Raw genomic sequence first — 25,213 nt, 5'->3', positions numbered from 1 at the left:
CATTCCATTCCCTGCGAGGGCCAAGAATTGTGCTTCTCCAAACGAATTCCAACTTTTCCAAGCCATAGTGCCAGCCTACGGAGTGAAGATGGTGTTTATTCGTTGGCCTCTATGCAAGTGGCACTTCCGTTTGGTTTCCTAGGTAGTAGCCAGAGGATTCGGTAGTTATCATGCACTGATCTACTACGAGATCCCAACTGTTGCAAAATACGGTAGGCGAGCATGGGAACAACGAAGGGGCAGTCCTAGGCTGGGGTTGCTGGGTGTAGCAACCGTGGGGCTGGGCAGGGATGATGATTGCCAAGGTGTTTGGAGGGGAGGAGCTGTGAGCCAGGAGTGAAATGAAACAGCAGGGAAGCGTGGCAGAGTGAAACGTAAGTTCTGCAACTCTGTAAATAGGAGTCTGGAAACCAAACCTGCCTTGTCTGCTATCAAGGGATCTGGGCGCGGAAGGAGGGGGGAACGAGTAGCGATAACGGGGGCTTTGTCTCAGTATGGGGCAAGGCAGGCGGGAGCCCGGCCAGGATCTGTGCACGGCTGGAGTTTCTGGAAGGCTGCAGGCACCGCGGGAGCGAAGTTGGGGGGCTGGAGGAGACCCCGCCGAACTTCCCCGAAAGTGCAGCGAAGAGGAGAAGCTGAGCCGGAGGGCAGAGGGCGGTGACCGGACCCGGGGGGAGGAGTCTCCGGGGGAAGGCAGGTGGAGGTGCCGGAGAGGGAGGTGCTCAGTGGGATGGGGCAGGTGCCAAGGGACCCCGCAGGGCGAGTCCGAAGAGCATCGGTTCCCGGAGCAGGGCGCTGGGCGGGCGCGTGGGGGCTCGGGCGGGGGAAGTGGAGGCGCCAGGCTCAGCCCTGGCCCGGCGCGGGGCGGGAGCAGCAGCAGCAGCTGGCACGGTGAGTCCCCGTCCTCCTCCCGGATCTAGCGCGCATGGGGGAGGGAGGCAGGCGCTGCCCCGAGATAGTGCAGGCTGGAACGGGGGGCACAGATTACACACACACACACACACCCCGACCAGCGCCTGACCCTCCTCTTCTTCCTTCAGGGCCCTGCCCCAGCAGCCTGGCCCGTGAGCCCCAAAGCCCAGTGAGTGGCGTTATGAGCTGGGGCACAGCGCCCCTCAGGTGTGGACCAGCCAAAAAGTGGTTGGGCCATGGCATAGCTGGACGCCCTGGCTCTGCGGCCTAGGGGTGGGGGCCTGTGTGCAGTCTGGCCTGAGCTGGATGCCTCTGGGGCCTGGAAACTAACCACCTGGGGGATGCAGGGAGCCCGTACCCTGATAGCAGAGACCTTCCATCCTGACTTGCAGCGCTCTCCAGCTCCTCAGGGCTGCATGCAGCTCCGCCAATGCCCCTGAGTCCAGACCTGTACCCGGCCCCTATGTCCAGTGCTGGCCCCTCGCTTCTAATCTGCAGCAACCTTCTCCACAACACCATTGCAGGGCCCCTCATGCAGATCTGTCAGGGTTACCTATGCCTGGTCTACAGTCCCCACACAGCTCTATGATGCACCCAGTCCTGAGAGCTGGCTTCCTTTTGGATGATGATCCCCGTGGCTGAGATGAATTTGCCTCTGCAATCAGCACTTTGGGGAAGACAATCCCCTAAAATCTTATGCCATTCACCAGTCAAGCATGGGATCTGTTTAGGGATGAAGACGTGGCGGTCTGCCCTGAAAATGATGGCAGAGACTCTAGCATGGAAACCCAGCTAACTCGACCTGTGTGCTAAGAGGAGAGATCTGTGCTTCTGCTGGTGACTGGCTTGATAGGAGCTTTCCAATCCTATCCTACAGCAAACATAGGCTTGGGGTGGGGCATATCTAGTGCCTCACTTACATTGGTGTTTGTCTAGTGGTAGGTTAAAGGGCACTTCCTTCTAGGTCATGTGATGGCAGTGTAGCAAGACTGATGCAGGTGAATGGCATGTTCTTTTTCATCAGTGGAAAGTGTCTGCTTTGTTCCGTGGGAAGTAGGACTGGTTTTTCTCCATTCAGTGGTAGGATACGTTGTAAAAAGTGCCTGCTTGAGCGAGGAACAGCTCAGTTGTGCGATGCTTATTGATGGGAGTTCTGTTATCCTTCCCAACTCTGAAAGGTGCAATTAAGGTGCAAGCTGCAGGCATGAGTAATATCCTGCCTTGATATGCTGTGTTCCGTGTAGACTTCATTTTAATGTACAGTATAAAAGAGATTGAAATTTCAAAGCTGAAACTCAGTTGCACTGACTCATCAGAACCAGAAGGTATCTATGGGATGACTTTGAATAATATGTCATGCTTCCTTTTGGAGTGTCTCAAACCCTAACTTTGTCTCACAGCAGCCTGATGCGGTAGGTGAAACCTGTCTTATAATCATCTTACAGATGATCAAGGCCATGTGCGTTAGAAGCAGAGCTGGGAATAGAACCCACAAACCCTGGCTCACAATCCCATGTTCAAGATACTAGACCACACTTCAAGGAGCGCCTCCTAGTTAGGATTAAGAGAAAATTCTGTCCTTGGGTCATCCCAGTAATTGAAGTTACCTGTATTTTGGATTTGTTTGTTCTGGGATGAGTTAGCTGCCGTGTGATATTAGTTGTGATTGAACACTGGGGTGTGCAGTATCATCATCTCCTGCTTTCCATAAAGTGGTGGTCTTACACTGAAGGAATTTTTGATTCAGTGTAACATAGCTTGACATGTTTAAGCTCTAGCCTCCATTAGATGTGGGCTTTAATATGGTCTGTCAAGGGTATGAGTTGCTTAGTTGCTGTATCAGTTCTCTTCTTCCCAAACTCTCCTGCTGTTTTGTGTTCTGTTTTGGAAGCAAATGGGTCTTTAGCTGCTTGGAAATGACCAGTTACCCAGCACAGCTGGTATCTAATTACATTCCAGAGCTGGGAATTCTAACTCAGCACTATGCAGAGGTTTTTATTTTTAATGAGTGTTGTTATAAACTGTTAGTTAAGTCCTACAACAGCAGTAATCTCAGCAGGATTGACGGCTATGTAATCATAGCTATTCCTGATTGTCGCTCCTACTCCTTTTCAGCCTGGGCTAGGAAAGCTAATAAAACCTATTGATAACAACATTTTCCATCAGCTGGCTAAGATCAAAGCCAGAGAGCTGCTGATGTGCCAGGGTGCAGCTGCTAAGAATAGGCGATTTGGCCCAACCATTTCCCATCCCCCAAAGCCATTTGATTGGGCCTCTGGCTGTGTGGTGCAAGCTGTGGGGTAGGGAGGAGTCATATCCTCACTGTTAAACCAGAGCAGCCAGAGGAGTTCAGTTCCACACAGTTTAGAGAGGAGGGATTGGGGGAGAATAGGGAAAGGGCTAAGAAGCGATGTATGTTTTGTGGGATGGTAGAGAAACGTTTCCTGTTAAAGCGGGGGAGCAGGACTCTACAATAGGCTCCAGTGAGGGCTGAATACAAGAGAGAGTTGGCCTGATGTCTCAGGGGTACGTACTACTGTCTCCACAGAGCTCAGTTCATTCTCCACAGCCTATGGCACTGGGGCATGAGCACTAAATATCATGTTGCATTTCAGCCTGTTGTTGGATGAAACTTCTGAGGCAAGGGCCTCCTGTGGCTTCCATTTGGCTCCATGGCCTGGGCCAGCCTTCAGTTTAGGAAAGAAAAGTTGGAAGTGAGTGAATGGAGGAATGGACTTGACACAGTGGATGTAGATAGGGGCTGGCCTGTGGTGATAGAGTTGGGACTAAAGGCCTGTCTGCTTTGGAGACTTGCCCTGATTCAAGCAATGGATAGCGGAGGCACCAAGGGGGTTGCTTCAGTGCAGGCCCCCAGGGCAGACGGAAAGCTGCCACTCGCACTGGGTGTTTCAGTCCTGAGGCGCAGTCTGCTAATTGTGTCAAATCAGTTGTGAGGTGTGTGCAGATGGTTAGTAGGATGAGACCAAACACATTTTACTTATAACCTAACCATCCTTGAAGGGCTGAAAAGGCCACTGCATTTATGTAGGCCTTAATTATTTTACTGATGCTGGGGGCTGGAGCAAGAGCTGTATCCTCTGAAAGTGTGATTCTGCTCTAAGTATCTGTTAAAATGGAATGGGGAGGGGGGGTCCCATTGTTGTCACATGTCAACGATTCCAAATCTTTTTTTTTTTCTCATCTTACAAGTGAAAAGTGCCTCCTTCACCTCCCCTCCCCCAATCCGTTCATTACCAGCCCAATGAACCCAGGATCTGATAGTCTTACCCAGATCACTTTGACATACGGCAGGCTGGGTTCTTTCCTTCTCACCCATCCTTGCCCGTGATGCTGATAATACAGGTCCAATTCTGCTCCGTTACTCCTCTGCAGCCATGCTTCACCTATGCACCTGTAACAAAGACTAATTGGGGCAGCAGAGGTTGCAAAGGTGTGAACACAGGATGTGATCTGCATAATGTTTGTTAAAGGAGGTGATTCATGAGCAGGAAATAACCCAGCTGGACTGCCTGGGCCTTGGATGAGTTTGTGGTACTGGCTGTTAGAAAAATAAAGTGATCAGATTTGATTGAGATACAAGTATGGAGCCCCTCCATGCCATTTTGAGAGTTGTTTTTCAGAGTAGAAACACATCTGGTGTGCCAATGTGTTAATTGCTCTCATACCTACAGCTTTGTCTCCCAAATGTTCTTGAGGATTGGGAGGGGCATGTTGTGTTGTCTAGAGGCCTGGCAGCAACATTTTCCTCTACTATTTTCTTAAGAGTCTCTTGTTGTGTTTTGTCTCTTCTTCAGGCCGCACATGGTGCTATTCCTAGGGTTACCATATTTCAACAATCAAAAAAGAGGACGGGAGGAGCCCCGCCCCTGTCCTAGCCCTGCCCCCGTCCTGTCCTAGCCCCGCCCCTGCCCCTTCCACTCCCTCCCACTTCCTGCCCCCTCAGAACCCCCAACCCTCCCCCCCACTCCTTGTCCCCTGACTGCCCCCCAGGACTCCACCCCCTCCCTAAGCCTCCCTGCCTCTTGTCCCCTGACTGCCTCCTCCTGAGACCTTCCCCACATCCTAACTGGCCCCCTAGGACCCTACCTCCTACCTGTCCCCTGACTGCCCCAACCCTTATCCACACCCCCACCCCCTGACAGCCCCCCCCAGAACTCCTGACCCATCTAAACCCCTCTGCTCCCTGTCCCCTGACTCCCCCCTCCTGGGACCCCTGCTCCTAACTGCCCTCCAGAACCCCACCCCCTACCTAAGCCTCCCTGTTCCTTATCCCCTAACTGCCCCCCAGGACCCTACCCCCTACCTGTACCCTGACTGCCCAAAACCTTATCCACCAGAAAGCCCCCAGAAAGCCCCCCCCGAACTCCCAACCCTCCCCCGCTCCCTGTCCCCTGACTGCCCCCTCCTGGGACCCCTGCTCCTAACTGCCCTCCAGAACCCCACCCCCTACCTAAGCCTCCCTGTTCCTTGTCCCCTAACTGCCCCTTCCTAAGACCCCTCTCCCTAACTGCCCCCCAGGACCCTACCCCCTACCTGTACCCTGACTGCCCAAAACCTTACACCCCCAACCCCCAGACAGCCCCCCCCAGAACTCCCAAACACCCCCCCGCTCCTTGTCCCCTAACTGCCCCCTCCTGAGACCCCCCACCTGTACCCTGACTACCCAAAACCTTACACCCCCAACCCCCAGACAGCCCCCCCCGAACTCCCTGACCCATTCAACCCTCCCCCCTGCTCCCTGTCTCTTGACTACCCCCCCCCCCAACCTCCCTGCCGCTTCTCTGGCCCCCGGCCCCCTTACTGTGCTGCAGAGCAGCGTGCTCGACAGCGGGGGAGGGCAGCAGTGTCGGAGCCGGCGATCTGTGAGTGGAGGGAGGGAGAGGAGGGGGGGTGTCAAGTTTCAGGAGGGAGGAGGGGGAAGTGCAAGCAGGGCTCTGGCTCTGGCTGTCCGAGCTCTGGCTCTGGCTGTCGGAGCACCGGCTGCTTTGTAAGCGCGCGCACGCTCTGCATGGGGGGGGGGGGGGGGGAGGGAGAGGAGGGGAAGTCCGGACATTGACAAATTCCCCCCGGACGCTATTTTTAACCCGAAAAAGCCGGACATGTCCGGGGGAATCCGGACGAATGGTAACCCTAGCTATTCCTTCCCTGCTTGCTGGGGAGATGCATCTCTCTTGATTAATGGTGTTATCAGAATGAGTCATCTTGGCTTTTAAATAAGAAGCTTCAGAAGTTTTCCTCGCTCTCCCTAGGAGTCTGATGAACTGTGATGGAATGTGCACCCATGTGCTCCGTGTTATGGTGCTCTTCAGATTGAACGGTAGAACTCTCTTCATTTGTACGGCCCTACATGGGTGCCCAGTCATCTATTAGAAAGGATTCCATTATCCTGAAAGGTCTGTGGGCCTGAGCCAAAGACAATGGGAAGACTCCCCCCGACTTCAGTTGGCTCTGGATCAATAAAGAGCAGAATCGAAGAAGCTGAGTGTTTGGAGAACAGGCAGGAAGATGGAGGCCCAGAGTCTCAAAAGTATTTAGGCTCCTACCTTCCATTGAGATCAATGGAAGGTAGGAGCCTAAATGCCTTAAGGATCTGGGCCAAAGTGCCTAGGGTCAGTTGGCCTTAAAGGTAGCATCCTGTTTAGTTTTGGAGAGTGGAGGTTCCCCCCCCCCCCTCCACGGAGCGTGCGACTCAGTGACCAAAGTAAAAACGCTATAGAGCAGCCCTGAGACTCTCTAACGGTGTGCAGTTTTCAAATAAATAGGCGGAAACTCACCAGCACAATTGGTGGAGCAGGCGCTCTCTGTGCCTCAAGACTGCTTTTAGCATCCGCACGTATCTGGCAAAGCTCTCAGCACCGTACTTGGTGGAGCTGAGGCTGTCCATACAGATTCCCAGCAGGCATTGGGTTGTGAAATGGCTCTCCATCCCGTATGGCCTTCCTGCCTCAGACATGTGTTCACGTAAAGGCGGGGGAGCTGCTTAGGGGAGAGGATCTGTGCACACTGCCATTCTTGCTCTGTGTTTGTACAGCGCTTAGCACGCTGGGGTCCTGGCCCTTGAATGGGGCTCCTAGGTACTACAATACAGTCCATAAATCATTACCACTTTGTCCTTCCCCTGACACAGCTTTAATGGGCACAGCTTCTGAGTCGAGATCTCTACAGTGCATCTCCTCCTTTGACTCACTGCAGATAGAAGAAACAGGACTAGTTAGTAATATGGCTCTCTTGCTTCCCTGTGTCATCACAACCTGCTAGATATACCAATGCCTCATAGATTAGGCACTAAGGCTTTCCCTCCCTGAGGTGGAATATTGTCTGCGTTTGGATTGCTTCATAAAACTGCTTCACCCCTTCCCAGAGGAAGCAGGAGGGGTTGGACCCAGCCTGGTCACCACCAGCTGTCCAAGCACTAACACACAGCTACTGTACCAGGCTGTTCCAGGGCTGATCACAAAGCAAATAAGGAAGGGCATAGCTGTTAAAAACAAAACACAATCTTTACTCCCTCCTCCCCGTTTCCATGAACCCTGTGCTATCTGTGCCATCCTGTTAATGTTTATATGGCAGGGTCTCTGGTGTATCAGTCTGTCTAAAGGACAGACAGCTCCCTGCTCTCCCTTGAATCCTACTTCCTGGACCCTGGGGGCTAGGAATGAGCTGTGACTCCAACAATGTATTTGTTACACAGGGTACGTCTATACTTGCCTCCGGGTCCGGCGGGAAGCAATTGATTTTCTGGGATCGATTTATCGCGTCTTGTCTAGATGTGATAAATTGATCCCAGATCGATCCTGGAAGTGCTCGCCGTCGACGCCGGTACTCCTGCTCGGCGAGAGGAGTACGCGGAGTCGACGGGGGAGCCTGCCTGCCGCGTCTGGACCCGCGGTAAGTTCGAACTAAGATACTTCGACTTCAGCTACGTTATTCATGTAGCTGAAGTTGCGTATCTTAGTTCGAAGTGGGGGGTTAGTGTGGACCAGCACAGAGAAAGCTGGCAGTCAGGTGACTGCTTGGTAACTCGATCTTCTCCTTCACTCCACCTGTCTTTCTTTCCCTCTCCCAGGTACAGATGTTCTGGGCGTGAACTCTGAGCCTTTGCCAACGTGAGTGGCAACACCGCCTGCAGTTGGGACCTCTCGACTTACATGTGAATTCTTCTCACCCAGCCCTTCCCCTGTCAATGTGGGGGAAGAGATATTTTTAGTCACTGGTGCATCTGGCTGTTGGCTTGACACCATCTGAATTTCCTCTCCTGCAAGGTAGGAATTGTCCAGAGAGTGGAAAAGGAAGTTGCGTGGAGAATTCTTGCTTTTATCATTATTTAAATAGTTATTAATAGCGGGGATCAACCTCTAACACGGAACCTTCCTCCCACTAGCCTGTGGGAGTTTGGGCAAACAAAACTTCTGGGTTAGCTTCAGGGAGATGCAGTTAGTTAATGGGGAAAATGGAGAAATCTATTAATTTATCCATTTACAGGAGAAACTTGTTAAAGACTTTTTTAAAAGCTAAGTGTTGTTAAACTGTTTGGATTCCTGGAATACAGGGTGCTACACAAGCAGTTTAGCTGAAGAAATGAAAGGCCAAAGATGGCAGCTTGGTTGTCTGGAGACCTTTGGGTCTGAGGTGTATTGTGAGATCGGTCCTCTCTGTGTGTCCAGACATGAGATGTGGTGCCCAGAACATGCTGACCATTGTTTGCTCTGGAAATACGTTGCTCTTTGCCTTTATGAGATCTGGCTTGAGAAGAGGAACCCTACCAGACACTGCACTGACTCTATTGTGGTGACTGGTGGTGGTGGAGATTTCCTAAAGGGCTGATAGGCCCCAACTGGACTGCAGGACTCTAGGCTTGAGAGATTTCTGCTATGCTTCAGGGTTGGCAAAATAGAATTTTTACATGCATCCCAAAGTGCTTGGCAAGCTATGAGATGCAGCACTACTGAAATGCAGCTGCCTCTGCGTTGGAGGTCATGGGCTGGTGCATGGTACACTGACCACGCAGCTAGGTAGAACAGCTATTTTAAGTGTTAAAAATGAGACATGGATTCCAGTTTGATCTTGGATACATAGACACAGTGGGAATTGCAGCCAAGGGCAGAATCAAGGTGCCCTTTGTGTCTTAGAACTGTAGTGGAATGAGGCCACTTCGCTTTCCCTGAGGTTTTTCTATGCGTCACCTGGCCCTAAGGCTGCTGTCTTGAAACCATCTGAGATGGGCAGAGATTGAACAGAGAGCTCATGTCAGCTCCCTGATCTTCTGTGCCCTCTGAATCTTGCGGGAAATGGTTGGTAGTTTGCCAGAGATTCCTGTTCTCACATCCTACCGTGAAATGGTTGCAGCTTTTATTCTTGCTTGTCTTGTGGCTCTGGGAGCTGTGGGCAGCGCTAGTCCTCTGGCTTCTAGGGTAGCACCAGTGTTTGCTCCTGGCGCTAAACCACCGAGGAGAAGGGAAGCCAATATTTCAGGCAGCCACAGCCTGTGCATTCCCAAGGCAACGGTGATATGTGCACAGCATGTAAGCGGGAATTTCTGCTTGGGCAATCGGTGCCTTTATGATTTATTGGCAAGGTTCTACCTCTGTCTCTGAGTGGGAAAGGGTTGAGGTTCTATTGATTGACTGAGACGAGTCATTGCTCCCTCCCTTAAATCGCTGATCCTGACTGGCAAGGGAAATGGATCATAGGGGACCCTGAGCAGCAAGTCAGAGACTAATTCCTGTGGGCACCGGTGCAAGGAGACCTTTTTCCTTCCTTAATGTGTGACAAGCCCCTGCCGGGGAAGAGTAGGAGGAAAGACCAGGAAGTGTGCACATGAAGTAGGGATGGACAGACAGGGAACCAAGCTGACTCTTGTGTACAGGAGGCTCCGCTCTTGAAGGTGGTTCTACTGAGCTCATGGGGGTTTTGTGGGCATCCTCCCCAGTAGGAGCAAAGAAGCAGATGATGTAGTGATTGGTTGGTTTTTAAGAGACACTCGAGTGATGGTGCGTGACCCTCCATGTTGGAGAAGAACCCAAAAGCTGCTGCTTCTCTGGGCCACATGGGCCTGGCAGTCTGATGGGAACCAGTTTTCTTGTAAGAGCCCCGGGATGCCCATGAGAGTCTGTCTGGAAGTGTCCGGAGAACTGCCTTGTGGGCAATATTTACCCCTTCCATGGGCAGAGTCTAGGAAAGACGCTCTGAGAGATTCTTGTGCATTTCAGTAAATCCCTGCTTCGAGAGGAAGGCTACTGGGAAAAGGTTCTAATGTTAGCCCAACCTGTCTGCCCATCGCGGGTTCTAGGGCTAACGCCCGAGACCTTGTCGGGGATCAAAACATCTATTCGTCTTTGTGCTTCCCCTGCGGTTTCCCTCTCTCCTCTCCTCTAGTGCTTCCCCGCCCCTTGCTCCACCGGCCCCTCTGTGCTCAGTTCATACTGACTCCTGGTATTCCTACTGCTCACTGCTCTACCTTTGCTCATTGCCCCCTCTCTGTCTGCTGCTTTGTTCTCGAACCGCCTTCCTTGCTGTATTTACCTTTGCTCTCTCCTCTCTGCCAGATGAGCAATACCACGCACACCGACCTGTCCTCTTCCACCGAGGGTGGGGTAGGTGTGACTAGCATGGCTGGCAGCATGCTGCAGACCAGGATCTTCCCTCTGACCGACTCCAGCCATCTCTCCCCTGAAGATGACTCCCCACTGAGGGCCCTCCAGAACTACTCCCGAGATGGCCAGCAAATTTTCCTGACCACTTCGGCAGCGCAGGTGATCTCCGGAATCTTTGTGTGGTCAGCACTGATTCTCACCATCCACCAGGTAAGGGCAGGGCTCTGCAGGGAGAAGGGTGTTCCCCTGGATCTGGGTGCGCCCTGTTACCTGGGTGCATGCACACATTGGGGTGGGTGAGGAGGTAGGGAAGGGGAGCTGCTGAGCATTGCTCAGGGCCTCAACTGAATCTCAGGATTCTTGAATGCCTCCATGCCTGTGCTAGTTACAGACTATTTCCTTGTCTCTAACTGCTTCCCTTACTTCCAGCCAACATCTCCATCTCCTGGCTGTGGCCTCCCATCTATTATAGTGTCTATGGCAGGTGCCTCTGCCAATTTCAGACCAGCATGTTACAGGGAGGGATGAGTCCAGCCTTTTCAAACCTGATGCTAACAGCTTGATAGAGCAGACTTTGTCCTTCAGCTCCCCGGAGCGGCTGCCTGCACGCCCTTCCTCGCTGTGTTTATCTGAAGTGCTTACCCCAGAGGGGAGCTGTAACAGTTCCTAGAGCGTCAGCAGTTCTGAGGTTAAGGGAGTGTCCTCCATTCTTCTTTCTGGGGAGTCTGAATTTCCTAATGTCCTCATTCCCCACTTAACACGTGAAACCGGCTGGCTGAGGCCGTGTCTCCTCTGTGGGTTTAACTGAAATATTTGTCCGCAGAGCCCAATTCTCGGTATGCAGGTGTAAATCTGGAGTAACTCCACTGAAACCAGTAGAATTACGCCAGATTTACACTGGTGTGGCTGAAAGCAGAATGAATTAGCCCAGCGTTAGTATTCATATGGCAGTTAACTCTTGGGCCAGGTGGTGCAGTGGGGTAGACACACTGACTCTTCATCCTACAAACCCAAATTTAAAATTTGGTTGGGGTCACAAATTAAATGAGTTATTTGATCTCAGCCCACTTGTTTTGTGGTGTGGAATCCCCCCCTCCCCCTCCCATGTAACAGCAAAGTTCTTGTATTCTGTACTCTTGATAATTGTTGCTTAGGAATCCCAAGCTGAAAGAGTAGGAGATGTGCTCCAACCCTAATCTTCTATATTCTATGCGACAGGTCAGGACTTAAAATGCATTGGCAAAGCTGTAGAGGGCCTGGGACGGGAATAGCAGGGTGCTTGGTGGTAGGACTGAGGTGTGGGCAGTACTTTGTGTGGAGATTTTATGCCTCTAGCCAATGGGATTAATCCTCCCACGCTTGTACTTGCTCCCTGCAGGAATGCTAGTCTCTGATTTCCTCGGCATGATGTCTTGGCAGTATATGTTATGTGCTTCCTGCAGGTTGCAAGGACCATGTGGTGGCGGGTGGAGTCTGGCAGGGTATCTGGATGGATTCTGATTCAGGTGTCAAGAGATCTTGCTCCCTGAAACAGATCTACAGTCAGAAGTGGGCAGGAGGGAGATGAAGACTGGAAAACCGCCTAGGGATGCTCCTTTCTGCCCCCGCAAAGCAGAGGTCTGATGGCCTGTTGCCAGGTCTGCTTCTAGGCTTCTCTTCGGCAGGTATCTCTTAATGTCGCTACATTGCCCGGACTCTCTCCCTTTCCCCAGATCTACATGCACCTGAGGAACTACACCATTCCTAACGAGCAGCGCTACATCATCCGCATCCTCTTCATTGTGCCTATCTACGCCTTCGACTCCTGGCTCAGCCTCCTCCTCATTGGAAGTCACCAGTATTATGTGTACTTCAACTCTGTGCGTGACTGCTATGAAGGTGAGCAAGGCGGGGAGGCGTCTATGGTAGAGGTGGGGAGGAGAATGGTGCAGGAGGAACCTGTGATGGAGGGCACAAGGATTTTGTCTATGTCTCCCTTCCAGTGGAAGCTAGACAAGATGCCACATCAGCGTGACTCGGCATCTCCCCCTCCACCCCATCCACAAATCAGATCTCAGTGTTTCAGGGTCCGAGAGGGAACCCAGGGAGAGTTTTCAGGCTGCCTGATAGTAACTCTTGGGTTTGTCGTCCTAGAGATCAATGGAAACAATCAACATCCACTCCTCGCCCTGTCTCCAAAACTGATGCTGAATTGAGATGGGCCCTTAAGCTGCAGTGATGCACTGGAGAAGGCTCTTGAGAGTGGGGGTGGGAAAATGAATGTTCCTGGGAACCCCTGGTAAAATTCCATCACCAAACTGAAGGGGAGAGTTGAGGTGACTACTTGCCTCTGGAGTCCCACCTGGGGCAGCTAGCAGTACCTTGCCAGAGATGGCTAAGAGTAAAACAGAATAAAACAGCCATAGCCCTCATTATCCCTGTGGCTCAAATACTTCAGAAGAACAGAATTTTTGTCTCTGGATTGCGCTAGGTTTCATCAAACAGCAAATATTTCCAATCCTTTTCCAAGGGTGGATACCGCCAGCCGCCCCCCTTCATGTCAAATCCCAGAGGTCAGACTCCCTGCAATGCAATCAATATGTCAAGAGCAAAGTCTGTGTTTCCAGCAGTTTAATAGATGTTTGCCTGGGGGGGGTGGGGGGACGCTGCCTCCCTCTTCAGTGATCAGTTTCAACAGGAGTATACTGTGCAGTCCCTCCCAGGTTAGCTGACTGGCCTGATTAGATGAGCTGCTAGGGTCTTTCTCATCTGCAACGTCTGAGATACCCAGTCACGCTGCATGTGCTTATTAACTGGCTGGCTCTGCCAGGGGATGGGAGTTGAGGTTTTTAAATTGCTTGGGTCTCTGGGAATGGGTTATGTTAAATGGTACTGCTGCACTTACGGGCGTTGGGGATTTTGTGTATGATGATTTAAGTACAACGGCACCCGGTATGTATGAACAGGCACCGTCTTTTAGCATTTGCATGAATCTAAATAAAATAAAATCCCAGGTGGAGAGAGCCCAATGGAAGTCCAGCCAGGGAGCAAAAAGGCCTATGAACAGGGACTGATCACACCTCGCAGAGCTATAGTTTGTCTGCAGGCTCAGGAACACATAGGGTGACCAGATGTCCTGATTTTTTTGGTTCTTTTTCTTATATAGGCTCCTATTACCCCCCCCCCCCCACTGTCCTGATTTTTCACACTTCCTGTCTGGTCACCCTAGGAACACAGCACTGTCTCTCCACATTGTATTGGGAAGGAATTTTTTTTTTAATCCAACCATTTGTGGCAGAAATGCAATATTTTGAAAGTGAAGGTTTGAGTTGTTCAGAAACGGATGGACCCAGCCAAGAAGTAGGTGACACTGTGTCGTTTTGAGCCCTAAGCCCACTGGAGTTCAAGTGGTTGGTTGACACCATTGCATTTTATACTGTTTGGAGTAAGAGTCTGAAAGTGAATGAGGAAAAATAACAAATTGGGTTTGTTAATGAAACTTAATTCAACTAGATGATCAAGCTGCCAAGGAAACGAGCTGATTACAGGTCAGACTAGTTCAGGAAGCTCCACCCACAGAGCGCTCCCACTGCGATTGTTACACCATCAGAACAAACTCTCCCTGACTCCTCCCCAGAAGGCAGGACATGGTTAACTACCAGAAAGCAACTAATAATACTTATGTGTAGCATGTATGTAGCCCTTCCATGAGTACCTCCCTGCCTTGTCAATCCACTGTTCACGGGCCCATCTTGGTCTTGTCAGCATTTGTAATCTACAGTTTCCTGAGTCTCTGCTTTGAGTACCTTGGAGGGGAGAGCACCATCATGTCTGAGATCCGGGGGAAGCCCATCGCGTAAGTCAGAGTCCCTATCGCGTTCTTTGGCCCCCTTCACTGGCTTTCTCTCTAGGCCCAACATCACCAGTTCTCACTGTGTTCTGATTCTAGGTCCAGTTGCCTTTATGGGACCTGCTGCCTGCAAGGAATGTCCTATTCCATTGGGTTCCTCCGATTCTGCAAGCAGGTTGGTCTCTGGCCTGGACTGTTTAGCTCCTAGATTAAGGCTAAACGAGAGCCCTGGTCCATCAAATTGCAGGGGTCTTTCTGGGCAGGCTGTTCTCCCCTGCTGCCTTTTGGAGGCGATCATGCTTCCCTCCTGCTCCTGAGTTCTTGATTTTTTTTCCTCCAAGGTGAGGCAGCATCTCCAGTAGCAATCAGCTTTGCTTGATGTCATGTGCACTGCCTCTTGACTCATTGCTGAGTCAGGGTCCCCTCCCGCTGGGGTGCCTAGTTCCTGTTTTAATCCTCCCAATCTCCTTTAGCCATTGGTACTGATTACCCAAGGTGCCTACCACCAGGCAAGTTCTGGCACGTATCTGTACGGGTGCTGTCCTGGGCTGGAGGGGAGGGTAACTTCAGTTATGTATCCTAAATGGGTTTGCTGCTATTCATGACAATCCCATGGGGCTACAGCCCTGCTCATGAATGAGCCCGGGGGAAGCTCCTTAAGAACATTTAACCTCTGGGCTAGGGGCCCTGTGCAAAGTACGGCATGTACAGCACAGACAGACTTGCCACAGCTGCAGAGCACCTGGAGGGTGGTATTGGGTGGGGAGGGGTTGATGAGGGGCAGGCTTTAGCTGACAGGACTGGATTTCTTGACACAGGAAGGCCACAGAGAGACCTGGCAGGTGGGAGAGGATTGGTTGGATTGGAGCACTTCATTGGGATGCCAGGGAAGGCTGGATGCATGTGGGGAAGGGATCCCGCCAGTAAGGCGCACTGTGGCTGCAGACATGCCACTTGCTCGGGGCTGGTCTATTTCACTCCGTATCGCTGGCCACCCTTGCTAGTGGTGTAAGTGCTTGCTCCATAGGGAGGAATCTTTCTTTCTTTCCCCCCGAATGCCAGAGCTCCTTGCTCTCCATCTTGGGGGCGGCAGGGGCCGGTTCACACTCAGTTCCTTTCTCTTGGGATCAGGTGGAGTGGGAATGTGCGTATTGCAGTCCCAGCAGCCCTTGGGAGGACAGCGAGTGTCTCCGGTGGGAGTGGGGTGGGATCTCTCTCCAACGCAGAGCTGGAAATAGCGCGGTGTCTTTTCCTCTCTTGCTGCAGGCGACACTGCAGTTCTGCATTGTGAAGCCCCTCATGGCGATCGTCACCATTGTCCTGCAGGCATTCGGGAAATACCATGACGGCGACTTCAAGTGAGACTGCGAGGACTATGGGACAGCCCATTCCTCCTGGGCTGAGATGGCTGCATCAGTCCTCTCCTCTAAGAACAGGCAGAGGCATTTCCCCTCCCCCTCCCAAATCCCCAGGGCACTCTTCCTCAAAGGGAGCTGCTCTGAGAGTGGTGGGGACAAGAAAACCAGATATGGGGAAATTAAATACTCTTCCTTGGGGCTGCTGGATCAGCACTGTGCTCTACTGGGGACCCCCCTCCCCGCTCTTCCATTGCGCCCTAGCACAGCGAATGCTCAAGGGGGTTGCAGTCTATGGTAATCTTAGCTCCCAGGAGCAACAGGGCCCAGACAAGCCTTGGAATGGGGAGAGATGGGCCCTTTCCTGTGCGTGAACTTGAAATGGTATGACTAAGGGCTCTAAGCCCTGTGATTGTAACCATGGCCACGGGTGGGGGGTGTACTGGGGTGAGGAGGGCTTTGCATGCCTTCCACAATCTGCAATAGGGGGCGAGGCCTCAGAATCAAGGGAAGATACACAAACTTTGGGCTCTACCGTCCTTCCTCCAACTCCAGGGCTAGACTGTGGCTGGTTTCCACCCACTGTATTTACTCTAGTTGTGCACTTTAATTTTTGGACCAAGATCTTTCTGGGCCTCTAACCTCCCATCCTGCTACCAAGGAGCCCTTAGCCTAGTGAACCACCATGGTAGCAATTTCCTGTGTTTCTGTATGCTACTTGTCACCTGGCCAAAAGCAGCCCCTTGCAATAGGGCTGCAGGTGCCTTTATCCGAAGTGGGGAGGAGATGCTGCAGCTGGAGAGAATAAGTTCCAGTATGTAACACTCCCTCTTGATCTGGGTCTCTGTAGGCTCCATGTAGCCTCTGTGTTGCAGATGAGGAGTGGCTGCAGCCTGTTCCATTTAGGTTCCTGGCGACTTGCCAGTGTGATCTCTGGTTGGGCGTAGTTCCAGCAGCCCAGCTTAGTAACTCCCTCTCTTCAGCATTCACAGCGGATACCTCTACATCACCATCATCTACAACTTCTCTGTCAGCATGGCCCTCTACGCGCTCTTCCTTTTCTACTTTGCCACCCTGGAGCTCCTGCGCCCCTTTGAGCCAGTCCTCAAGTTCCTCACCATCAAGGCCGTCATCTTCCTCTCCTTCTGGCAAGGTGGGTCCTAGGGCTTGGGGTTTCCAGGAGAACGGCCCTTCTTCTCTCCCAGCACCTGATCCCTCCACCCAACGAGTTGGGAGTCGGCAGAAGGACCCGTGGTAGCCGTACAACCTACTAGATGCCCTGAACCAGAACTGACCCCCTTTCTGCGTCTCTTTACAGGGATGCTGTTGGCCATCCTGGAGAAGTGTGGGGTGATCCCTGAGGTCCAGATCATTGATGGGAAGGAGGTGGGAGCTGGGACAGTAGCTGCCGGCTACCAGAACTTCATAATCTGCATTGAAATGCTATTTGCTGCCATTGCTCTGCGCTATGCCTTTACCTGCCAGGTATACAGAGAGAAGAAGGAAAACTCAACAGGTAACTACCCTCTGAAGCCATCTACATTCCAGGGTCCCCAGGCATGTAAGCAATGAGGGGATCCTGTTCTCAGTTGAACAGTAAAGAGCCTTAAAAGCCACTTGGCTCTCTGCTGTTAAATCCTCCCTTTAGGCTCTTTTCCCCAAAGTGCCTTCAGGCAGCTGCTAATGGCTGGGAAGAGCCCTCTCAGGAGGGATTGCTGGGACAGAGGATTGCCAATATTACAGCTAACGTTGTCAGGAAACACCCGGTGTCAAAAAGGATTCAGAACCATCCAGTTGTGCATGTAGCTGACCTCATGAAATGTGTCGTGGAGTCCCTCTCCCATCCCCCCCCACTGCTCGTTGTCCTGGCTTCTTGCCTTGAACTAGGCTGCCCGCTCTTGTGTTATGAAGACCTGGTTGCTGCTCACAACAGAGCCCTGATATAGAGTGTGGCCCCTGGGTGCTGCTGTAATCATGCTGACAGTTGTTCTCTGTAATAGCATCCTCTTTAAGGGATATTTCATCCAAGCTGGTGAGTTATCTCCTGCCAAGCACCAAATTTCACTTCAAATCCCATGACTGGCCTCTGTCTCCAGAGATGGGAATGTTGCAGTTACTACACTGGGTTCCCATGGGAACAGGGAAGCCTTGTGTTACTCCAGTAAGGACCGGCATTGCTGATGGAGGAGCAGCATGGCCTTAGAGGACTTCCCATGCAGCCCTTGCTGTTGGAGCAGGGTCTCCGTGCCCTGGGGTCCTGTGGTGTAGGTGGCAGTGGTTTCAAGGAGTTGGACTCATTATAATGGGGAGGTATCTGGCTGGTCCTTCGTGTGCTCTGTGGCCTTGGGTCCTTTGCAAACTCCAAAGGCTGAATGTGCAAGAGAATGAAAAGGGGGGAGTTGGGGAAGGGACTAGTTTGGCCTCTTGGCCATTCCTAGGGGAGAGGAACAACAAAACCCTTCACCTAAATGGTGCTGTGGGATGTGCATCCTGCAGGGATGGCCTCCCTAGGAAACTTAGAGAAAGGTTTACTCTGCTCAGAGCATCCTTTCCTCTCACTGACTATTGACCTGCCTGTGATCTCTGAGCTCCTGAGAGTCAGAGCAGTTGGTTCGGTGTGGGCAGTATGCAAGGAGATGGATTTTATCCCTTTGTTGGAAAAGGTGTTTCACCCTTCGTATCTGGACCGTGCTGTATCTCTGCATGCTGCCCACCTGCTAGCTTCCATGTAGGCTGTACTTGCTCATGACTTGAAGAAAAGCACTAAACTTTAATTTTTTGCTAGGATTGGAGTATAGAACAGGGGTGGGAAACCTTGGTCCACATTTCTAGTTGTCCATTTAACCATGACACAACTTTTCATCTGTGGATGGATTTAGATGGCAATGGATTTCTGTTGCACGTTACCCACTCACTCATCTCAAATTCTACAAGAGCATATCAAAACGTAACCACTCAAAAAATCAAACGTGTCCAGTGTGCTTTGATTGCCTTGTCTAGCGAGGCACTTCCTTTTAAAAGTGGATCACTCATAACAATTCTCTCTGCTTTCAGCAAACGTGGCCCCAATGCAGAGCATCTCTAGTGGGCTGAAGGAGACAATGAGCCCTCAGGACATTGTCCAGGATGCCATCCACAATTTCTCCCCCACATACCAGCAGTACACCCAGCAGTCCATGCAGGAGGCGGGGACAAAAGCTCCTGGGCAGATTGGGCACCCGGCACCCAAAGCTGACGGGCAAACTAGCAAAAGAAGCAAAAACATTGAGAAAAGAGTGCTGATGCTCTCAGACGATGAACTGTAGGTGAGAGCTGAGAGGACAGCGGCACGGGAGATGGTTTAAAAACTCATTGTCTCTGCAATCTGACTGGAGCCAAGAGAGAGCAACAGACCTGGACCAGAGAAGCTAAAACCAGCTGTTGCTTTGGAAGGAAAGAAGCAAGAACCAGAGAGGGGTGGGAGGCTGAACTGTGCTTGACTTCTGCTGTCCTGTCCCTGCTGATGTTGGAGATTGGTTCTTCTCTATTCCCATTAGGCCCCTATACTTTTGTCATTCAGTGGTTCCTGTCCACCAACCTGCCCCACTGCCAGTGTTCTGATGCACGACTGGCATCTGTATCCGTACTGTGGGAATGATGTGACAGGAAGCAACCAGGACTCCTGAGAGTTCCTACCAGTGCTGCAAGATGGAGGCTGGAGTCCAGCTCGTCCTCTCGCCTATGAACAAGGACAAGGAGGGGAAGAGAACGGCTCTGCTCTAGTGACTCTTGGCTTGAGAGCCGTTCATCTTTTTACTTAGGCCTCCGGGGAGAAGAGCAGACTGGGAAGTCAGCTGACATCGCCTCCTGCTCTGACATTTTGAAAGTTACCAAAGGTTTTTTTGGTTAAAACTTAAGGAGAGAAAAATCTCAGTAATCTTGCAGGAAAGGGAGGGAGGGAGAATTAATGAGCTATTTTCTGGTACCTACCTGCCTAAAATTTAATAATCCCCAAGGAAGAGGCTAAAATGAAATTAAACTGCTGCTACCTGTACTGCTTCTGGGAGGGGGAACCTCTTTATTTGTGTCGTAAAAGGACTATGATCCACCTTGGAGTGGATCAAAAATTGAAATGGATTCCAATTGGCGTATTACATTGCTTTTCAGGGAATTGAACTGTCACGACTGTGACTGGCAGGGTTAGGAATTCACTTACTGGAAACTATTCTTCTTGAAAACATTTGCTATTAAGCAACCCTCCTTAAATGTAAGAAACAGCTTTATATTAATGCCTAGCACTTGGCTTCATTTAGACGGGAGAGAACCAGGACTATTTAAAAAAAAAAAAAAATTAAATACCACAAACCCAAGTTCATAAGTGGGAAGTGTGTGTGCAAACCCCTGCCCTGCTGGGGTTACGCTGATCACATACCGATCTATTGCTAGGGTCACGTGCACCTTTTTAAAAGAGGCCATGTCCTCTATGTGAACAGAGGTGGGAACCTAAAATGACAGAGGGGCTCTGTTCTAAGATAGCTGGTGAGTGAAATATAAATAGGCCCGTGCCCTTTTGCTGTTGACCTGAACAATGCCATTTCTGGGAGACAAATGTCCTAATATGGCTTCAGCTGGATTAATTCCCCTGTGTTGAACACCAGTGGATAGTGCACCTCATTCTGTGAACCTTGATATTTGAAGAGAACCTTACTAATTTCTGTCCATACCCGCTCTCTCCTACCGGAATGCCTGCTGGAAACTCATTCGGGTGTTGGCATCGCTTTGTCTTAGTTTGTGGGGGGGGCAGTTTGTGTGTCTTAAAAGGACCTATAGTGCCTCAAAGTTGCTGCCATGTAATAAATGTACAGTTAACGCTTATGGTTCTGTTTAGAAGTGGACCCTTTTTTTTAAAAATCCAGCTGTTTTCCCAGCTCTGAGATCCCTTGAGCCTGAGAAGTGGAAATTGTAATTTAACAATCCCACATTTTACTATTTATAAGGTTGTTGTTTTTCCTAATAAATGGGTGTTTCTATTACCGCTCCAATGAGCACTTCATTTGGCAAAGCCTTGTTACCCAGCCGGTGAGGAGGGCCTCTGATGTGATCCAGCAGCTCTCTGCCATCCAACACTGACACTCGTAAATTCAGAAGCACCACATGGGCCTCTTGACACTATGGCAACTGGGGCACCAGAAACGCCTGCATGGACAAAATGTACCATGATGCCCTGGCTCTGCGGGGGTGTCCTCCCATCTCGTTGGTTTTCACACCACCTCTTCTAGGCTGGAAGAACACAGTGCTCTCCTCTGCAGCCCTTCTACCTCCTTTCTTGTGCTGTGGAGTTTTCAGAGAGGTTACACCCACCTTAAGGCCAGCCTCAAACTGGGCTGAGTGTTTTGCAGCAGTGCCAGGACCGTAGTAAGCAGACTTGAGAAGCTTCCCCGTCCTACTGAAAGCCTGTGATAGCAATACTCTAACAGCAGCGTGTAGCTGAGACCGTCTGGTGGCTCCCTCCGATTATCTCCAGCACTGCTTCTGCCTGGTCAGCTGAAGAAGAGGCTGCCTGTTTGGAGGTATAACTAGAGCCCTGTGCAGGACTCATGCATGCAGCAAATCTAGTCTTGGGAGGGGCAGGAGCATTCTGCTGCCTGGCTAGGTCTATCTCCATGACAAGAGAGCAGCTGCCAAGCATGCCAAGGTGCCCTGTGCAGATACTGACAAAGCTTTACAGCACAGACAGCAAAGAAGCAACATGAGCAAGGAAGTCGCGTGAGCTGAACACATTGGTCTTTCCTACCCCAGCTGCCTGGGGAGTAATCATGTCAGAGCTGGGACAGAGGTTGCTTCAACCACTGGGGTGAGGACAGATAGCAAAGGTGACTGTAGCACAGCTGTTAAAGCACTTGCCTAATGTGCTAGGATAAAGACTTGCACAAGACTATAAACTTAATGTAACTTACATCCCTGTATGGAGTCTGAACTTCAGGGCATTCATCTCTATTGACAGCAGGTGCAAGTCCTGCCACAGACAATAACTATGTACTGTAGCCAAGCCCTCATTTATTAGATGTAGGCCAGCTCTTGTTCTCAAAGAAGTCACTCTAATGTACCACCAAAGGCAAGAGTGTGCCAGCAGCCCTGTGTGTAAGACTGGCTGCTGTGCCCTTAAACAGCAGGCATGACCCACTGCTTACAATGCTTGGGGTCTGTCTGGACTCTTTGCTGCTCTTTCATTAGGGTGACCTAATGTCAGTGGTGAATATGCCTGGAGAACAAAGACCTAGGAACTATCTTAAACAGAAAGCTGCCTCTGCTCACAAATGAGTCCTAGGCTCTTGTGCTAATAAACAATCCCTCTCTCGGGGTGGCCAACCTGAGCCTGAGAAGGAGCCAGAATTTACCAATGTACATTGCCAAAGAGCAACAGTAATGTCAGCAGCCCCACATCAGCTCCCAGAGCCTCCTACCCACCCACAGCCCAGCTGATCAGTGCCTCCCCTTCCATCCCCACACCTCCCGATCAGCTGTTTTGTGGCATGCAGGAGGCTCAGAGGGGGAGTGGGAGGAGTGAGGGCCTGGTAGGCTCAGGGGAGGGAAGGGGTGAAGAGGGGTCAGGGCCTGTGGCAGAGCCAGGGGTTGAGCAGTGAGCACCCCCAGCACATTGGAAAGTTGGCGCCTGTAGCTCCAGCCCCGGAGTCGGTGCCTATGCAAGGAGCCGCATGTGGCTCCGGACCACAGGTTGGCCACCCCTGCCCTAAATGAATCTAGAGCTGAATCACAGGCTTGGCCAATGTGTCAGTTTGTCTTGGGGACTGGAAGAAAGCCAGAGGCAGGTTCCAGAGAGGGCACCTTGTTGCTGACAATGACTACCAGAGCTGCAAGACTTGTTTCCTCCTAGCTTTTGGGGTACTTTTACTGCCTCTTCCAAAAGAAGAGATGGACTACAGCTCAGTCTGCTGGTGTTTTACCCACCAGGGCTAGGTATCAACACAATCAGAGCCGTGTGTGAATATTCTCTACAGCAGACCTCATTAAGAGCTACCCCCTTTTTCAAGTCCTATGAGGTATTTGCCCATAACTTTATACATCACAGTTTTGATAGTGGAATCCCCCCCAGGTGCATAGCAAGAAGTGTGGTTACAGCTCCAGCACATCCAAGATGGGTAGTCCCTTATGCTCTCCCATGCCTGGTTCCATCTATTGTCTCACCTTCTCTGTTTAGACTGTATGCTCTTCAGGGCAGGGACATAGTTTTGCTCTGTTTGTTCAGTGCCTAGCACATAGAAGTGCTAGTCATGGACCAGGAGCCTAGGGTGCTACCACAATATTAAGAGAATTAAGGGAGGTTTTTAAGTGTGGCTTTGTATGATTGGACTACCACAGTGGGGCAGAGAGAGAGCGCTACACTCCACTAAAAGCCAGAGTGGTCCCTACAGAGCAGGGCAGCCACCTTTCATCCCTGTTCTACTTAAGGTTCTCTCCTGCAGGTTGTAGCAGTTTCCCTGTAATTCTCAGGGGAATGGGCTAGTCTATCTTTTGCAGGAGCTGGACTTCTGCCTGGTATTCTAGCAGCAAGTTAGGTCCTCTAAAGTCTAACTCCTTGAATGTCACAGCCATCCTCTCAGGCTTGCATCCTCCTCCTACACTGAACTGTCACTGAATCTAGTCCTTGTCTTTGCAACATAACAGTTGGGTTAGAAGAAGAGCAGTTTGGGGGGCTGGGAATCTACTTTTACATCAACCACCACAGCCACTCTGGCTCCTCCAGTGCTCCTATGGGTCTTACTGAAAACTAAGCTTTGCTCATTCAGGCCACATCACACGTCTTTCAGCCACACCACTGAAGTACCTTTACCCACTAGCATGTTTAACCTGCTTATCCTGGCCTAAAGCCCCTATGCAGCTTTACCCTCCTTGATTCCTCTGCTTCAGTTTCCTTCTGACTTGATCAATCTCCCCTCTTTAATTAATGCCCTGTGTCTATTAAACATGTGCCTCAGCCCCATGCAATGAGTGCCTAACCTCCATTCAACTCTCTCCGAAGGCTACCTACAAATAATTAAGTAAGGGATTAAATGTACTGCCACAGTCACCCCGTTTTCTGTAACTGCAGTTCCTAAAATGTGGTCTGTGACCCATGGAAGCTAGTGCTTAGGGTACCAGCTCTGTTTCACACTGAGAGAAACAGACAGGAAAGGGGAAAAGAAAGCACACACACGACATCATATTGACATTTAAAACATTCATCCATATTTTCCCCGTCTGCAAGTGCTGCCATTACATGATCACAAACAGACAGGGAAGGTGGAACACACGCATTTTTGAGGAAAAACCGTTCTACGGTATAAGCTCTCCAGGATAGGAGCTGTCTTGTAGAGGAGCTAACGTACTGTCAGCACTTTAATTGGGACCCTGTTGACTGAGACAGAAGAATACAACCTACTGCAGTGCTAGCACATGCAGGTTCCAGGGGGGCTTCCCATCAAAGTACAAACAATGCCTATTGACTATAGTAGAGACTGCCTGTGCCTGGCTAGAGACCACTGTGAATATGCAAAAAGTGAAGCTTAGTGTAGAGGAGAAAAAACACACACACACCCCACTACCCCCCCCTCCCCTGAGAGAGAGCAAGTGGGCCAGGGAAGATGCTGAACCACTGAACAAGCAGATGCCACTTCAAAATGACTAGGGCACCAAAAATTGTCAGTGGGGAAGCCTGTTATGAAGGGAGCGGAGTTCATGCTAGCTCCCTGAAGCACCTAAATCAAGGCTTTGAGATGGGGTGAGTTGACTACCCCTGTGCTAAGCTGCTGTTTTAACAGTTTGCTGCTACATGGCCAAGAAACCCAGCTCTCTTGCAGCTCCTCACCAGGCCTTAGCAGAGTGACACCTGCACATGCCCAGCCTGCCTTTTAAAGACACAGGGTTTTTTTGTTTGTTTTTTCTAATAGCAGGCCCCAACGAGCCATATAATGGACAGGCTGAAATAAAAGATTTGGTTAAGGAAAGTGCTCTACTGAAGATTAATTCAGGCTCCAAAATGCTGACCATACACCAGCACAACTCTGAAACCAGAAAATGCTTTATTGGAAAGGTACAAAAAAACAGTCACTGCAGCTAAATTTACAGCAATAAATTACGTTGTGGCTGTCAAGAGAAAGTGATGGACACATACACAGGGCTATACGCCTTACAAACAGGAATCCACATTACTCGGTATATCAATAATTTATTTTATAATAAAAAAAGCAGCACAAAAATAAATATTGAAATGAAATTACTGAATGACCACGGAGGATAGCATGAGTTGGTGATAAAAACTTAACAGAAGATCTACCATTAAAAAAAAAGAAATGAAAGCAAAAGATCCACCATCTACGGAAACACCCCAGCAGACTGGAATACAGATGACAGAGGAAAACAAACCCACATTACAAAAGTTTTTTTTCTTTAAATGAAAACAATCATGACAAAGTTTAAATGATCTGAGAGAGAAAAAATGCCTCCTCCTCCTTGGGCTTTGAGTC

The 25,213-nt window shown here is 50.6% G+C and overlaps 1 protein-coding gene across 5 annotated transcripts; it reads left to right on the top strand.

Moving 5' to 3' along the window:
- The first annotated feature begins 318 nt into the window (after nt 1-318).
- On the top strand, nt 319-20,719 carry TMEM184A (transmembrane protein 184A). Of its 5 annotated transcripts, none has more exons than XM_054042804.1 (10): nt 319-374; nt 8,000-8,195; nt 10,479-10,736; nt 12,239-12,404; nt 14,271-14,361; nt 14,455-14,530; nt 15,622-15,713; nt 16,694-16,863; nt 17,029-17,226; nt 18,765-20,719. In XM_054042804.1, the coding sequence occupies exons 3-10, from the start codon at nt 10,479-10,481 to the stop codon at nt 19,013-19,015; spliced, it is 1,302 nt and encodes a 433-aa protein (XP_053898779.1). In that variant the 5' UTR covers nt 319-374; nt 8,000-8,195; the 3' UTR covers nt 19,016-20,719. The 5 variants fall into 5 exon arrangements, with proteins under 5 accessions (XP_053898779.1, XP_053898780.1, XP_053898781.1 ...); XM_054042805.1 differs by lacking the exon at nt 319-374 and adding an exon at nt 873-891; XM_054042806.1 differs by lacking the exon at nt 319-374 and adding an exon at nt 3,418-3,438.
- The last annotated feature ends 4,494 nt before the right edge of the window (nt 20,720-25,213 follow it).

Source organism: Malaclemys terrapin, chromosome 10, assembly GCF_027887155.1.
Source record: "Malaclemys terrapin pileata isolate rMalTer1 chromosome 10, rMalTer1.hap1, whole genome shotgun sequence".
NCBI classification, from domain to species: Eukaryota; Metazoa; Chordata; order Testudines; family Emydidae; genus Malaclemys; species Malaclemys terrapin.
The sequence above is the reverse complement of the archived record's forward strand: the minus strand, read 5'-3'. Positions and strand labels throughout refer to the sequence as shown.

Bases quoted from the DNA above. Each gene is read 5' to 3' on its own strand.
- TMEM184A (XM_054042804.1), top strand. From the start codon at position 10,479: ATGAGCAATACCACGCACACCGACCTGTCCTCTTCCACCGAGGGTGGG. The intron at 12,405-14,270 runs GTGAGCAAGGCG...TGGTCTTGTCAG, and splicing joins TGTGCGTGACTGCTATGAAG to CATTTGTAATCTACAGTTTC. The intron at 14,531-15,621 runs GTTGGTCTCTGG...CTCTTGCTGCAG, and splicing joins TCCTCCGATTCTGCAAGCAG to GCGACACTGCAGTTCTGCAT.